Raw genomic sequence first — 18,084 nt, 5'->3', positions numbered from 1 at the left:
TTTAAAGTTGTTTCCTTTATGCGTTCATACATTTCTATTGAAAAAATATTTTTTTTAGTAGTTTGCATTTATATTTTTTTATTGAGTAATTTATTTTTTTATTTGTATTCTACTCAAGCGAAGCGATATGAAAACCTTCAATTTTTCTAAAGAATATTTTTTGGGATTCATAATGTACACCAATTCGTTATAAAGATTAATCAAAATAGTGATTTGGCATTAAGATTCGCCTTAATCTGTTTTTTATGCACAAAGAAAATTCAATTGGCAATTAAAGATCTCGACGGTTATTCTATACGTTTAGACAATCCTGGAAAAACTATGAACCTAAAAGGCCCTGGACAATTATTAATTATTTATTGACAACTTTTAATTTTAATATACTTGTTTTTAGTTTTATTTATCATCAAATTTCTTTTTCTTTTTTTTTCTTCTCTAATTCTTTCTTATGTTTCTATAAAATAGTATTTTTTAGTTCTTCTAAGTTATTTTTATTATTATTACTTCATTATGATTTATACTTACATACTTATGTTACTATAAGTATTTTTTAGTTCTTTTATGTCATTGTTATTATTATTTCATGTATAACTACCACAACACGGGCATTAGCCTAGTATGGTAGTTAAAAAAATGTATAAACATGTAACTTGTAAACATTTATTAAATAATAAAAAATAAAAAAATAAAAAAAACTATTCGAGAACAATTTGAAGCAGCGGGGTGAGGAGAAAGTGTATGAAAAATGCCAAAACCTAAGCGTGTAAATTAGAAATACTATTTTTTCTCCGTGTAGGCTACACTGAATAATTGGGAACACGTGTTCCAACATCCCATTTTTAACCGGATTACTTTTAATAAAAAAATATTTGTCTGTCATCAAAATCACCCAGGCGTAGCGTGTTCAATTCCTCGCCTGGCTAGGTCCTCTATCACAACACGAGCAACATTTTCCGCTTACTGTGGTGGTAGTAGGCGATTTTCAAATATTTTCAGGTTATTCGTAACCCGGAAATGTTTGTCTTTCTGTTTAAATTATAATAACAATAAATAAAAAAATAAGTGCATTAACAATATAAAAATAAAATATTTAATATTTTACCACTTCGCATACAAATAATTTCAAAATTTTGTCACACAAGATGGCTGCCAGGCAATTTCCATTCATAATTCAATATCATTCATACAAAATCGCACTACTGCTATGTCCAAGGCTTTTCAGGTTCATGGGAAAAACGATTTGAATGCAGAATCAATACGACAAACAGAGACTGGGCTTACAACGTACGGATGCCACCGAAGTGGAGTAAGATAGGGACCCCTGGAGGTGGCTGCAAATATGTCTATCATAGAATCGATCTGTTTAACTTGTTAGGCTAGCAAATCCAATAAATATCTGTCATATATCAAGTGGTGCGTCATTCAGTTAAATCAAACCCGACCTAAAACGGGATGAGAAAGGTCATAGTCATAAACGACAATGTTTCCACAAAATTTACTGCAAAAGCAATAAGATACGTTGTTAAGCATTACATAATAAGTTGTTGCTTATTTGAGATCTATTCATTGCACTTTTCCAAGAATCTCTAGAGATAAAGTTGAACAGTCAATCATATTTTATCGTATCTCGTGAAGAGAATGTTTTCCCATCATGTCGGACGCGAGAGAGCTGCTGAACTAAAGTTGTGACTCGTTCCTCTAATTGAATTGTGCTTGTAATGGGTGAACCTTGCCCTCCTATCCTCCGTAACAATGGTGGAGCAATATCTATGAACTACAGAGAACGCTTACTAGAGAACCAAGTGTTTCTCCTTCTTGATAATAATTTTTCAAACTCCCGTCACATTATTTGATGTCCATCAATTCGCTGATGAAGCCCCATTTTAAATTTGATCGGTCCCGGTTAAAAGCCGATTCTCAGGGCGTTTCAGCTTTTGAAGACAATTGTAATCAGCTATCAAGCATAATGCTCATGTTTTCGTGCCTTTCGGCGGATTTCAATTTGATCAAAAGCTGATACTTGCCGCGAATCGGCGTGATCTAATGTCGGAAATTCAAAATGGTGCTGATCTACAAATTAACGGTCTTAAATGTGACGAGAATTTGGAACAACCCAACCTAAGGACGGGTTGTTTCGGAAAATTTCAACAATTCTTCAAATTTCAACGTTAATTTTTGGATTCTCTCGGGGGAAAAAAATCTTTCACAGAACTTTAAAATTAACTTGATGAATTGGTAAAATTTTCCGAAACAACCCGTCCTAAGTGAACGATGTAAGCGAAGCTTGTATAATATAAGAGAATGAAACAATAGAAATATTGTATTATGTATTAATTAATACAGCGAACGGAATATCATAAACAGGTAGATGTACGTAGTACGAAGCAACTACTGGTTGGGTTTATATTTCTGATGAACTTTCAAATCAAATCAAAAAATTATTTATTGTAAAATTAAAATTACAAAAGGTATAGCTTATGGGTAGACCCCATTTCTTCCAGCTAACCACATTTATTTAATTACAATGTTTATACAGATAAAATAACAATATACCAATGTAAAAATAAAAAAAAATACAAATATAATACCAATAAAAATAGGTGTTTCATTTACGTGAGGTATTCACTCAACGTGTAGTGACATTTATTAACAAGGAAAGTGTTTAGTAACGATTTGAATTTGTGTGTATCTTGTATTTGTTTAATGTTATGTGGAAGGTTGTTTCCTTCGTATTGTGTGACCCAGATGGATGGCGTTTAGTACCTAGTTCTAGTTTGCCAGAGTTTTAAATAATCCTGTCGCTGTGGGTTGAGGTGTGTTTAAAAATACATACTTATATTCAAATTGAATACAATCGTGTAATTGTGTTTAATTTTATCTTAGCGCACAATAGTCGGGTGGCACCGCCAACGCGATTCTGTCTTTTCTACGAATTGATGAGGGCTTCAATACGAGATTATGTAACCAGGAACACATCAATGCTTCCCTCCTTCGTTACGTTTATAACATTGCATACATAATGCGTACGTTTTCAGATTGTATAATACAATTATCGTTACTAACATCAACAATATTGTTTGAGTGAATGCAATAGTTAGCGATTCCTGGCAGTCCTATACAAAACTAAGCAATTGCCAAATGCAAGACAGGGCTGCTTGAAGTTAACATAGCATGTTTGAAACTAGAGCCTGAGAGATATTGAGCGGTTATTAATCACAAGAGTGAGCAGGTGAGCGTGGATGCGGAGAATAAGCAGAGACATTCGCGTGATGATCGGTGAGAAACAACGTGCCGATATTTCGAAAGCAGCGTCCGTTCTGTAACTCTACACGGGCGGGCGTGGGCGGCGGGCTAAATGCATCGGCCCGTGATTCAACATACATCGAGCTCACAGGCAAGTGTGATCAAACTTTCACCGAGCGACAGACTGCCACAGGCTGTAGGCTGCAACTAAAGAGTAACAAGATAACAGGCTGCTTCAACAAGCTGCCACAGGCTGCTTCAATAAGCTGCCAAAGGCTGCTTCAACAAGCTGCCACAGGCTGCTTCAACAAGACGCAACAGGCTGCCTCGATGAGACGCCACAGGCTTCTTCAGCAAGCTGCCAAAGGCTGCTTCAACAAGCTGCCACAGGCTGCTTCAACAAGCCGCAACAGGCTGCCTCAATGAGCCGCCACAGGCTTCTTCAACAAGCTGCCAAAGGCTGCTTCAACAAGCTGCCACACGCTGCTTCAATAAGCTGCCAAAGGCTGCTTCAACAAGCTGCCACAGGCTGCCTCAATGAGCCGCCACAGGCTCCTTCAACAAGCTGCCAAAGGCTGCTTCAACAAGCTGCCAAAGGCTGCTTCAACAAGCTGCCACACGCTTCTTCAACAAGCTGCTACACGCTGCTTCAACAAGCTGCCACAAGCTGTTGGAAGCTGCTGAAGGCTACCACAGGCTGCTGTAACAAGCTATCGTAAGCTTCCATAATCTTAAGGTTGCGACAAATTGCCACAAATTGATGTAGAAGCTACTGTAAACCGCAAGCTGCTGTGAGCTACTTACAAGCTGCAAGCAATTTCACTCCTTGTTCTCTCGGTCGGAATGGTAGTTCTTCAGAATGCCAAGGTGTTGTTTCGATAACTTTGCGAGTAGAGTATGTTTCCGATAACCATCGAATACAGCAAATTGTTATTCCTGCCTTTAGGACTAATCTGTCAATTAGGAATGCTACAAGGGATAAGTTATACCTTTTCATTCGTGCAATCTTCACCGCTGCATTAAAATCTACGTAACATAATATGCAGATGAAACTAACTACTCACAGTATACATAAAATTGTTGTTGACCCAAAATTTTTCTACCCATAAACCAAACGCATAACTTTCACTGGCCCCGCCGCTTTAATAATCCGTGCAGTTAGGTCGTAGATCGGGGAGAGTTCGGCACGTTTCCACGCCGCATCTCCCTTTGTTTATGTTACTGAGGAGGACACCAGAAGAGAATAATGAATTACAAAATATTATTTTAAGGTGCTGCAAGCAAGAAGTTGTAACTTCAAGCATTAGACATTGCTCATTATGTGTGTCGCGAGGGATGGCCGCAAGCCAAGCGCTGATTGCGCTAACCCCAAGTCTTTGAACCACCGGCCGCGATATCTGGCAGTGGGGAGGGACGGGCTGAACGGAACTTGGCCGTGATGGAGCGGATTTCTGGCGTGGCTGGCCGCAGCCAACAAACACCGGGGGGCGGGAATGAGAGCGGGTAACTGGGTCCTTCGCTCGGGGGCTGGGAAATATAGATCTCATTGAGGCTGAAGGACAAATAGACACTGACGCTGACTAAACAAACGCGATCAATTTAAAGGAAGAGAGTTCAAACTGATTGAGTTGTACAATATTTGATGTAATAAGTAGCTTATTCGAATGTAATGCTGATTCAAAGTAAGTACATAGTTATTTTTGCTCGAGTTTCAACCAAATCATTTTCCTTATTGAAAACTAGCTGAGGCATCCAGCGTTGCCCGACCTTTACGCAGAGATCAGATGTATTCAGTAGTTTTCTGCTTTTAGGGGTGGGATAAGGGGATGCGGGTGGATTTTAAAAACATCACGTAGACAATGGACTTCCTCTTGTTATGAAGGTCAAGTGTGCAAAATTTCACCAATCTCGGAACAAAACTGCAGATTTGTATTAACAACAAAGCCAGACACTATAATTTACAATTATGTAGAGGCAAATTAATGGTAACAGCAGAAGAAACCTTGGGTTAAATAGTACATTATTATTGCAGATATACAATAAAAAGTAATGAATGGAATATTGTCATTCCTGAGCTGTTAGAATTGTGAAGTGTGAGAATTCAAGAAATACCTATCATTGAACTTACTCATCGAAATGAGAATAAAACAAGCTCTGATGACGATGATAGAATGTATCTTGGTGAGGAGTCATTAAATACAATATGTCCATAAAAAGGTACGGTATGCAGTTGTAGAGAATACGGTAGTATATAGTTTGACCCCAGAGAATAATGACTGATGCAATGTTAACGATTGATCTATGACTCAATACAAGACGATGAAGGATCAGATAGGACAAATGATGCGGTAATACATTATGTCTGTGCGTTGTACTGAACCTTTCTAAAATAATATTTCTAACAAATTAGTTTGATTCAGATTTTAGCTGGTAACATTGGTGATAAGCACCTAATGAATTCATGCCAGTACAAAAAGATACGTGAACATTCCGACGTAATATCTCACGCGGTACGTAAATAAATTCGTGATCCACCTGCCGCAGAACACACCTGTTAACAGAACCAGCTTCGCAAACAAACTCTGTCCATCGTCTCCGACGGAGAGCGCCCCGTTACATAGTTTTTCGTCTCTTACGACATTAAAAACACGATTCAAAAATAATAATAATACAATAATGCGGTGATTTAGCCGAAATGCCGGGAAAATGTGTTCTGCATTCAAATTTGCTGTGGGAAGCGTCGGGACGCAGACGCCGGGTCCATTTTAGGGCATAGCCAGCGGAAACCTGACGCCTATTGCGCCGTCTCCCTCACTCTCGTCTATTTAACATCCACCCGTCCTCGTCTACGGCGTCTTTCAGCCATACAGAATGGGTAGGCTGGGAAATCTTTTAATAGTATCTCGACGGCGGACAGCGGTTCCCGGAGACGCCGCCGACCGCCGCGGCGCTCCCGACGCTGGGCGGGAAATTTTTTTCACAATGTGAATATTTCAAATTTAGAACCTAATCGCACGCGTGGGCGGGAATACCCCCGATTTTAAAAATAGAACGCGGGAAACCGGCACTGCAGAAAGTGACGGGGACCGACGAAAACTCGACTATTCGATTAACTTTCGATTATGATTGATGATGTATTGTAGATACTCGTTGGTAAAACTAAAACCGTTAGTCAGTACGACCTAGACCCATATGTAATTTAAAAAACAAGGTCGTTTTCACCGCTTCAAATGTGTATTCCTCTGCACAACTGGTTTCTTTTTTCTGAAGTAGTTTCAAAATATATATAATCAAGAACTAATAACTAGAGTCCTGCCAAGACAAACAATTTGCGGCTCATTACCGCGCATAGAACTAGACGATATTTACCGCAAAACACTATTATTTTACGAAAGACAACATTTCAAGGATGTTTTTTTTTAGATGCCTGATAAAAATAAAATATTCTTCAGCCAAGACCGAAAGTAAGAACTCATTTTAAAAGTGCTATAATTATTTATGAAAAGTACCTACGTGGGATTGACACTTAAAAATAAAGAAAGATTACTAGTTTTCTTAAATATTGAAAACTATCGTAAAACAATTTATTGTAAACGAGCGTTTTACACGAAAAGTTTTCACAATTTAGTTTGTGCAAATGGAATGTTTTCACGAAACGAAAAACACGCACTTACATTGCTTCTAGTTAGTTTTCAGTTATTGAATTGCATAATATATTTACAATATTATTATGCAACTAGAAAGGACCGTGAAAGCGTTGGAATTTTTAAAAACATTAACCTTTGGAATGCAGCCAACAACAGGAAAATACTGAAGCTGATAACACCACAATAGTCATCGGGGCAGTTAGACAGTAAACACACAGGTAATAGGTACCTACTTCAAACTTCAATGACAGCTTTTACTACGACAAAAACACGTCATGTTATGTAAAACTGCACACTTTAAACTAATAGAAACATCATTGTTGCAATTCTCTTACGTAACCAAAATTATCACTTCAAAAAATTACAAACGTTTTGTAACTTCAGGTTTTTAAGAAAATGTGAAGATTTTGTTTTCATCAATTAAAATTGCTCCCAATTTCTTGCTCACAGCTTCGAATGTACTTAATTATTTACGTAAAAACATCCTGTGCAGGGGCTTAACAATTATTTCGACATCTCTAGTATCAAATTAATTTATGGATCTCATAAACTGAATAGCACGTTATAATGTCGTTGATAGCAGGTAATCTAGTTCTTGTGGGAACAAACTTATTGTGTTGTTTTACTGCGTTATATATTCCACATTCCAATAAGTATCATTGAAATCTATATTATATACTAGTCTGTTATGATATAGCGTAATTGTTGCGGTTCCAGTGACCACAGGCAATTATTATTTCCTCATTCAATGGAGGTAATGTGATACAGGGACGGTCGGAAACGCGATTTTCTTTGAGAAAAAGCGATCGCTAAGATAGGCCGCCTTACATCACAGCGCCTAGTCGAAAGCGAAGGACAGAAATAGTTCATAACTTTTTAACATCGCATTATATCCAACGGCAGGTTATGTTACAGCAGGAGCATTACTCGCTTATGACGACATGACCCAGAAATGTCTAAAGGAATCGTCGTAAAAAATGTCAAACGTCATGATTTTGAAGGAGGTAAAAAAATCGTTCTATTTTTATAGGGTGGGTAGGTACCGCAATCATAAGTTCTGGGGAAAAGTGGGGAAGATTATTCAATATTAATTTGTTAAAAATTTAATTTAAATTTATCTACAGGATTTTGCTCAGTTTTCGTGATTTTTTTAAAACTTTGCATGAAGCGCGAATTGTAAAACATATTCTTTTTACTATATACTGAAATAATTCTGCAAGGCCTGAAATTATTTCCGATCTACGCGACAGCACAATATTATCACATAATCTATAAAAGGTTCATGGAAAATGAAAATAACAGTATATTTGGATCACTTCCAAAGGTGTCAAAGAGACAAACTTACGTTAGGTGCTCAATATAAAATCGAAATGAGTGTTTCCGATTTTTTTATATCATAAAAATAATTCTGATAGTAAAAAAACTGGGCTGACGGGGCAAACAATTTTAAGGAAGTATCGGAACGAATGCACCTTCTGCATTTCGTATAGTGCACAATAATCGCAGATGGAATGCATCTCTTGTCAATTAAGTCACCTAGTCACCCATCCACACCTTCGCGAGCTTGAAGCACTGTACTTTTGATGATTATTTTGAACAGATCGTTAATTTTATCACCGAGCTCTCAATAGATACAGGTCCTGTATTTGTCGATGTATCGAGTATTCACAATTTTGCACATCGCGACATAAACACCGGTAAACATTTCGCATTTCGCCACTAATAATGCATTTTAGCGGGCCTTCTGTCAAACGGCGCTTCAAAACAAGGATGCATTTCTGGTGCATCTGTCAGATGCTGGTATCCGCGGCAGGTATGCGTCAGGATGCGTTGCACCCGTAAGTCCGTGTAACTGACCTTTTTTTGTTGTTTTTCCCACGCCGGGTCGAGCAGTCCTTCGCGTTCCCATTCCTCCTCGGGTTCCATGTACCCGTCCCCGTAGGACCCCTGCTCCATCCCCATCATTCCGTTATCCATCATCATCACAAACTGGCACTGACCGTCGGCAAATCGCGTTTCGTTATAGGTTATGAAATCGAGAATAAACGGAAAATGTTTAAACAACCATGCTACGCGCGGAGCGACACGGCACACGGCGGCAAGCGCGCGCAAGCTGTTCGGCGCTGGGATATTGCGATGACGGTGCCCCCCTCTCTCCCGGATCACCCAATGCTGCCAACCACAGCCGTTCCCTTTAGCACACCGCTCCGAATCAATATGGCCGCATAATATAATATTTTAATGTTTATAAAATATGTGGGATATTATTCAGATGATATAAAAAACAGTTTCAAACATCGACCGACAGTCATAATAATATTTATTATAATCGATGGCTTCAAAGCTTGTTTTTTTTTTATGAATCGTACTAGAATACCACTTAGCCACATACTGTTTTTACATTGAATAAAGAATTTCTATTTGGTCATTGGCTTTTATACACGGTGTCCGGAAACTCGTAGTACAAGCGGGGAACTGGAGAATCTACACCACATGGGGAACCCAAAAAAACATAAAGTTTTTTTTTTGAGCATTTTCAAAAAAAAAAAAAAAAAAAACCAAAAAAAAATATTTTTCGGCTATTTTAGGGTTAAAGTTTTTTCTGGTGTTTAGGGTTGAATAACAGATGTTTTAACCCTGCAGAGCAGAAATATTTTATGATTACACCGGGTTAAATGAAGGGTGATTTCAAAATAATGCTTCAAATCCGAGTTTCTTCATTTGTTTTACTTTCAAATAGTTTTAATTAGTTGGGTACTTTGATCTTCAGTAATAATTTATAAGAATTTGATTAAAAAAAAAAAAAAAAAAAAAAAAAAAAAAAAAAAAAAAAATCAACTTCAAACTCGATTTACTCGATAACGAAAGCTCAAATAAAAAAAAATTATACTACAAAATCGACTCCAAATGTGATGTAGATTCACCAGTTTCCCGCTTGTACTACGAGTTTCCGGACACCCTGTATAATAATATAACAATAACATTCAATATTTTGATCTTTGAATAACGAAAAGTTAAGTTGTTGGTACCTTTTACAGAATGGCGCAATTTTCAAAATGTTAGAAATTTTTAAAAGTTCAACTAATAAAAATCCATAACATTTTGATTGTTCAGTATTACAACCAACGAAGTATGTATGATACAGCTAAACATGGGATCAATTCCTTGAGATTTTACTCATTTAGTTATTAAAATATGTATATATGTATTACCACATATTTTTGTGCATTTAACCCTGAGAAGGAAGGTAGGTACCTATACTAATGCTAGAGGTACAATTCCGAATTTATACCTCTGTCTATCATTTATGTATAAAACGCTGTATTTATAGTTTTTTTTAATAAATATTAATATAGCTGTAATATACATACTGATGGCTTTTAACGGTAAGTAGGCGTAAAAGCGCTCACGCTCGATATGGTCACATCTGACCCCCCAACAGCTAGAGGATAGAGAGTCAAATAACACAGTAGGCGTTATATTCTTGAAACGTTTAACGTTGCTGTCGGCCAAAGGAGGAACTAACAAGCAAACGAACGTAGATTTTTTCCTCAAAATTTACTGCAGAACGAGCGACGTCATCCATTGAAAAGTTGAGTATATCAAGTTGTTTAATCTGACAGTATTATTATCTTAATGACTCTACATTTAGGATTGTTGTAGACGGGAGTAGTTCCTTCTCTTATTTTTGAAAATAAGAGAAGGAGTTGAAGTTTTCAAATCGCGGTAGCGGGTTTTAATCTGGTAGTTTTATTTATTTTTTAAAAAGGTTATCCATTCACCAAGGGGAACTTATCATCACGGCTCGTCATCTCAGGGTGGGATTTGGATTGGTTGTGATCAGGGCCGGCCCTATGTGGGCGCAATTGGAGCAGTCCGCTCCAGGCACCGAATTTCTAAAGCGCTGACAATATGTATTCAACTTTACACTTCGCCCATAATATTATTTTTCATTAAAATCTCGCAAAAGACAAAAATACAAATCATCCAAATATGATTTCAGTTATCACCCACCTAGTTGTCTACACTGGTTTTGACAAGGAGCGCCATAATTTTTAAACGCGCCAGGCGTCGTTTGGCTCAGGGCTGGCCCGGGTTGTGGTTTGTGGTTCCGCAAACAAGCAGGACGCCTCCAATACTCAGACTTTTCCGCCCTGATACGCATTTCTTCTACGAAGTGTATCCACGGTCTGTTGGTGTTGGTCGGTGATTTTTTTGTAGAAGGGATGCTGACACTGGGCCGGTCCTGTGCAGGCGCAATTGGAGCAGTCCACTCCAGGCGCCGGCTTGCCAAGGTTTCAAGGAGTCAAGGAGCTGATAATAACCTAACACAGTGATCTTGAGGTTTTTACTAGCGCCAGGCGACGTTTGGCTCAAATATCCGCCTGTCAAATACAAAGACCACAGGGGAAAACAAGGAATATCAGTGAAAATCCCAAACTGATGCAACAGTGCCATGTGTCTGTGCATCTTTTTATTTGAAATTGTTTAAGCAACAACCATCGTTGTCAAAAACTATGGCGGTTTTTTGCTGTCGTTTTTTTTATGGCAGGCAATAATCATGAGCGTCCGATCACTAGTATATTGTAGTCAAGTCAATAAGTACCTACTGATGATGTTGGAAAAAAACCATTAACAATGAATGTCAGTGACAAAATACAGACTTTTAAACAAATTTATTAGTCATCCATTAAGGGTAGGCACTTACTATTTTAACATTCTTAAGATCTGGGAAGATAAAAGAAAAGTTTTAAAGTTATAAAGAGTTATTTAAATATATCTACTGTTTTAGAAATTACATTCAATAGCACCATTCCTCTTGTAACGCGATACTGTGCTAGAACATTTGTTCTGCGGTGTGGTATCTTGAAAAAGTCGTGGTGACGACTACTATTTATTTTGGTACCTATACTGCTGTCTATTTTACAAAATCATTTTGTAAAACGAAATCTGAATATTTTATCAAGGTAAATCAACAACGCCCACAGATCTCATTCCGGTCCAAGCTTTTTCCAAACATACGGACGTCCGATGTTTTAGAAATATACATATTATATTATATTTGTAGGTATGCGTATTGCGTATGACGGCAACAGAAATAAGTTATAAGTTGGCACTCGAAAATGTCTCAAATTCTTACGAACATACTAATAGAATGCCTTAAGAAATTGCCCTTGACTGCGCCGCTGCTCGCATTCTCATTTTAAACATACTGTACAGATAATCTAATAAAAGTTATTTGGTTTTCGTTTTGCGCCAAAAGTAGAACAATTTATTTATAGTATATGCAGGGTGTCCGGGGGTAAAGTGGGTGATTAAGGGGGTGATTGTCCATAATTGTAAATTGTAAATTCCAACGTTTTAAGGTTAGGTTTTTGGTTAAAAAGTTGGATCGTTTGATTATTAGTTCCTCCTTTTACAGACAGTAACTTTAAACGTTTCGAGTTTTACATTCAACGTTCTGTGTTATATGGATATAACGCCTACTGTGTTATTTGCAGAGATGTGCAAAATGGGTACCAAAACCATTTGAAATGCAAAATGGAAATGGGTCAAAACTTTTCCATTTGAAAATGCAAAATGCAAAATGGTTTTTAGAAAAGCATTTCAAATGCAAAATGCATAATACCTATTTTCAAAATGCATTGAAAATGCAAAATGGTTTCTCAGGTCAAACAATTAAAATAATTTTAGAATTAGAACAATTTTGCCATGTAATAATGGAAATCAATGTAGAACAAACATATTACATGATGGTAAATCCAAAAAAAACCACGACTACAGATTATGAAACCACAAAAAATTTGCGCGGGACTAATGTTACCAACGTAAAAACATAGAAACTGCTATCTAACATTTAACAATACAGCGTCATGGCCCCATGTTCAGTATTTTTTGTAATGGTATCACTCAATTGCCAGGGCTCCTACCAGGGAGCAACTTGACAAATGTAAATTATCTCTCATAGCGAGGTTGAGGACCGACTGATATTTGGGGCTTATGAAAAAAAGATGAGTGGAGATAGTAGGAAGAATGTTGCAAAAAAGCATTTAAAATGGAAAATGCATTGAGAAAAGCATTTAAAATGCAAAATGGTTTTTAGAAAAGCATTTAAAATGCAAAATGGAAAATACCCATTTTGCATTTTGCATTTCCATTTGAAATGGATTTATTTGAAATAAAGCACATCTCTGGTTATTTGACTCTCTATCCTCTATGTGTTAGTGGTCAGATGTGACCATATCGAGCGTGAGCGCTTTTCTGCCCACTTACCATGTTTGTATGGGTAAATAAATATTCTTCTATGGAAAAATACTTTAGTATGGAAGAAAAACCTTTTTCACTTCTACCATCATGTAGAATCACCCTCCGAAGTTAGTGCACTTTACACCCGGACACACTGGATATAAAAATCCAGCCTGCGTATGTTTGTGCTCGCAAAACTCGAAAAGTAGTCGACCGATATCGCTGAAAATTTCAAAGTTTGTTGTTATTACTGCCAGGAGTGTTCCGATATGTTTAAATGGTAGATGAAATCGGGGACGCCCGAGGAATATCTCTCCACCCTGATGAGATTCGAAGTCGAATTAAAGTCGACGTAATGTAGTTTTTTAACAGTAACATAGTTGTATATAGTAGTGAATGCTAGAAGAAGTCGGAGGTGCCCGAGAAAGACATAAGCAATAGCGAAGCATTGCAGGGGATTCACCAGTATACTATAGATTCTAAACTTAGTGCTTACATATTTTGGTTATTCACTTTTCCGAATGGGTTCTACTCACAGGGAGAAGGGAGCTTAAATATAACTATTACTTCAATTATCAGATATTGCTGCTAATTTACACACTTTGATGTGATTTGACGAAGTAAGTAGGTACATACAAAACTTCCATAATATACAACAAATATTTTAAATATGTTCAGCACAGTCATTTCGGTCGTGAGCTATATAATATATAACACGAAGAGGTAAAAATAAGACAGTAAGACGATACGACAAATTGTTTGTTTTTTGTCAAATATAAAAAAAGTGCTTACAGAAGATTATGAGCTAAATCGTGTAGTAAAGCAAGTAATAATAATACATTTATAATGTAGGTCAATGTTTTAATTATTGTATAACATCTCTATGTAATGTGCAGAAAGAATTAAATAATTACAGGCGCTAAATAATGTACATAATCAACCTGATATCTCCATTTAAAAAAATATCTACATTTTGGAATGAATTAATGACATTTATAAATAAATTAATATTATTATCAACGTAGATGAAGAAAAAGACATAATCAAATAGCCGACGATGCCCTGAAAAAAATTCTGTAATTTAGGATGAATTCTGGACGGATTGTTTCACAGAATTTGAAAATGCACAGTATAAAAAAGCTTGTACTTTCGCAGAATTTGAATGCTAAGTTCTTATAACACGACTCGTTCTAAGGTTTATATGAAACATGATATTATTCTTACAGGGAAGGTAAAAAAAAATGAACGTCCTATTTTCACTAAAATTGATCTCAAAAGAATGTCAGCTAGGCAGTAAGTAAGTACTAAAAATAATAATGTTTTGTGTTATGGCAGCACTTAAAAATTATGAAGCATGGCAACACTACAAAGATATTGCTTTTGACATTTGACAGATGTTTGATATGGATCAATATGGATGTGGTTATTTTTTGTTATGACTTTGTTGTTGATGTTTGATGTATTAAGAAGGATATTAGGAGTTCAAGTTTTGTAAAACTGCGCAAAGTACAGCACATTTATATGAATCTATGGATCAATAGTATTATTAAAGGTTAATGTCAATTTTATTAATGAAACTCGTATGTAACGTTGTAGCTAAGAAAATAACTATGTTTATCTTTTGCCGGTGTGTGGCCATATTAAGGAGTGCTTAAGTTTGTTAAATTGAATTTTGCGAAAAGAATGACGGAATAAGTTAAGGTAATCATTACCTAACTGGCTAAATATTATGATTGAGAAAAAAATTACTCGTTTTTCTCACAAAAAAAAAATTTGCGTAAAAAAAATTTTTTTTTACATTTTTACTATTAATAAAGTATAATTTTTTTTAATGATTTCTTTCACTTCAAATGCAGATATTTTATTGCAGATTTACAGGTATTTTTAATGTTAAAAATCAGTGTTTTAATCTAATGTATGTTTGTACAAATGTAGGATAGACGGAAGGGTCCTAACGCCGGCCTGACCCCCTAATATTTGCCATTTGTCTAGAAAATAAGATTTGGAAAGTTTTAGCTCAATTGGATAATGTTAACCCGTGCCTCATCCAGATTAACCGTTTGAGTGCCAAAAAATTCATACATTTGCTTGTAAAATGCCTCCAAAAAAACATTATTTTTTATGAAACTATATATTTTTTCAAAACCCCATAAATTCTTTGAATTTTCAAGGATTTCGATAAATCAAAATATGATATTGGTTTAGAATCACGCGGAGGAGGATCCCGAAGTCCAGGCGTTTCGAAAAAATGAGAATTTTCAGCAGAAAAATTGGTTCCGGGAGGTACATTTGAAAATGAGTAATTTCCGGTGTTACTCTCCATTTCTTGGTCACGATCCGAAGAATTACTGGAAATTCGCATCCTGTGGTTGGGAAACACAGGTATGACGTCACTGACATCACTATCATCGGAGCTACTCTTACTCGAACTTGAATTAGAGGAGTGGAAATCGTCACTCCCGCTGTCAGACATTTCAGAGGACGCCCTCGATATTATATTATATTTTTTCAATTAACTAAAATAAAAAAAATAATAAATGAATCTGAAATTTAAACGGTTTACTACGATCTTACAACTATTAAGATAATATTAGAATAATATTTACCAACGCTGCAGCACCACACCCGACGTACGCGCGAATCAGAACACGACTGACGCAATCGACGGAAATCGACGATCGGCAATCTTCGTTAAAACACGAATCGACGAAAGTCGACGATTGGCAATCAAACGGTTAAATATGAAAAAACGATTTTTTGCAAAAAAAATAACTTAATTTAATCACTTTTGATAAAATTTTGTTTCCTTTGAACATTATATATTATTAAACAATAGAATAAACAACATCATATTTAATAAAATAATATAATATATAATAAAACATAAAACAAACAATTTTTTCAACTTATAAATGTTTTTAGGAATTGCAAGTTAATGGTTATTATCTGGTTTATAGTTATATCCCTTAAAAGGTCGGATTTGTTACAGAAGAGCTATTGCCAAGGACCCTTTCTTCAGAGAATCCCTACCTGGAGTGTCATAAACCACACCCTTCCTTTTGTGTTCCTTGTCTGGGGTACCTGGGGTTTTTCCAATCTTTCGAAAGTGTGCGGGAGAGGTCAGAGGGCTTTAGTTAACGTTTGATTTTCAAACAGTGTACAAGTGAACATTCTGAACATTATTGAACAACGTTCTTCTAGTGAGTTTTTTCTTGTGAGGTTTGTGGAACTATGTCTTCTACAGCATTAACAAGCCATGCTCGTGCAGGTTCGAGTTCAAGGCAGAAAGAAATGGTGTATTTAATTGGCCACATGTCTCATCAAATCACTGGCAGTAAATTACCATCTAATTGTCAAGTTTTACGCAGCTTATTTTATAATATACGGCAAGTGAAATTGAACACCAGAAAAGCTACAAGACTTACAATACAGGAAGTTGTAATTTTTTGGGAGAAAGCTAAGATACCAACCAAACACTTTCAAGATTGTGTTATAAAGCTTGAAAAACTGTACGGAGAGTGGAGAAAACTACAAAAAAACGCTAACAGATCTAAAAGCATAGCTCAAAATAAAAAAGTAAAAGCTTTCAAGTCAGCCCTTGATGACCTTTTTGATATTGCTCATCAGGATGCATTAAAAAACACCGTTGAAGAAGACAAGCAGTTTTTGTTACTCCAGAGAAAAAAAGGACGTCCTGGCTGCATGGGAGGCGTTGACATGAATTTAGCAAAAGCACAACAACGAAGATAAAAAAGATATGCAGCTGAGATGGCGAGATTGGAAAAATCACAAAAAAAGTAGGTTAGTAGAGTTTTTCTCTCTTTTTTCACGTTTTCCCTATCCTTTTTCTCTTGAGATTATTTGACTTGATGCCTATTCCGTGAGTGCTTTGCTGCTTGTTACCGCTTAATGGGTTTTTTCCTTTTTTTAGAAGATGTAAATTTAATTGCACAACTGAAATCTTCAACAAGCAGCACGTCAGAAGAAGAGGAACAAGAAGAGATGGAAGTGAATTTTCCCGACACAGAGGAAGGAGAACCAGCAATAAAGAAAAAGAAGTACGCTAGAAGAAGTGTAGAGATTATTACCGAAAAATTGGCTTTATTGTTAGATAGATGTAGTATTTCAGATAGAGACGCAGTTCGAATAATATCAGTTACTGCAGAGGCGTTAGGTTTTGACTCACAGAATTTAATTGTATGTAGAAGTGTAATACGACTTCGCAGACAGAAATTACGAAAACATAGGACTGAGCTTATCAAACATAGATTCAAAAATTCCGATTTAGAAGGAGCTGCTGTGCACTGGGACGGAAAATTACTTCCAGATATTTTGAAGAAAATGTAGAAAGGGTAGCGGTTTTGATTAGTTGTGGGGATGAAGAACAGTTGATAGGAGTTCCTCAGCTTGAAAATGGTACGGGAATTACTCAGGCAAAAGCTGTATTTTCAGCAGTTGAAGAGTGGGGGGCAGTTGAGAAAATCCAGGCAATGTGTTTTGATACCATTGCGGTCAGAGGCGGATTTGCCCTTAGGCCTATGTAGGCCCGGGCCTAGGGCGGCCAGATATTAGGGGCGGCCAATCGTCACAAAAAAGTCACAGATGATAACAAGAAATTACTTCCTAAGTACCTAAATATTCTACGTACGAAATAGCGATATGCAAGAGCGTGTTCACACACAGCACACAGAGCGTATCGCAAGCGAGCTAAAGAAAAAGATAATAAACAACAGGATGTAATTAAAAAAACGCGGAAATTAGACGATTTCTTTGGAAAACCATATGTCATTGATGCGACGTTCCAAGTGGTAGTGGTGTTATGTCAACTGATGTTTCTTTAGTGTCTTCAAGTGCAGATATTTTTATCGATGTGGCAAGTGGATTACAAGAAGAAGCCAAAGATGTTCCACTAGTACCAGGAGTGCAGCCTTATCCGGACTTATTTTAA

The 18,084-nt window shown here is 36.6% G+C and overlaps 1 protein-coding gene across 5 annotated transcripts in view; it reads right to left on the bottom strand.

Moving 5' to 3' along the window:
- The window catches only part of Actn (alpha actinin), a 134,398-nt gene extending 125,375 nt beyond the window's left edge, over nt 1-9,023 (bottom strand). For 3 of the 5 annotated variants that reach the window (XM_089642775.1, XM_089642773.1, XM_089642774.1), the window contains exon 1: nt 8,748-9,023. In XM_089642775.1, the coding sequence (XP_089498901.1) occupies nt 8,748-8,873 (126 nt within the window). In that variant the 5' untranslated portion in view covers nt 8,874-9,023. The remainder of the gene's footprint in view (nt 1-8,747) is intronic. The other 2 variants (XM_089642771.1, XM_089642772.1) reach the window with 1 other exon arrangement.
- Between the last annotated feature and the right edge of the window lie 9,061 nt (nt 9,024-18,084).

Source organism: Hesperophylax consimilis, chromosome 18 (assembly GCF_061612785.1).
Source record: "Hesperophylax consimilis isolate HC1 chromosome 18, BYU_Hcon_1.0, whole genome shotgun sequence".
In the NCBI taxonomy this organism is placed as follows: Eukaryota; Metazoa; Arthropoda; class Insecta; order Trichoptera; family Limnephilidae; genus Hesperophylax; species Hesperophylax consimilis.
This window is presented reverse-complemented; position numbering and strand designations above follow the sequence as displayed.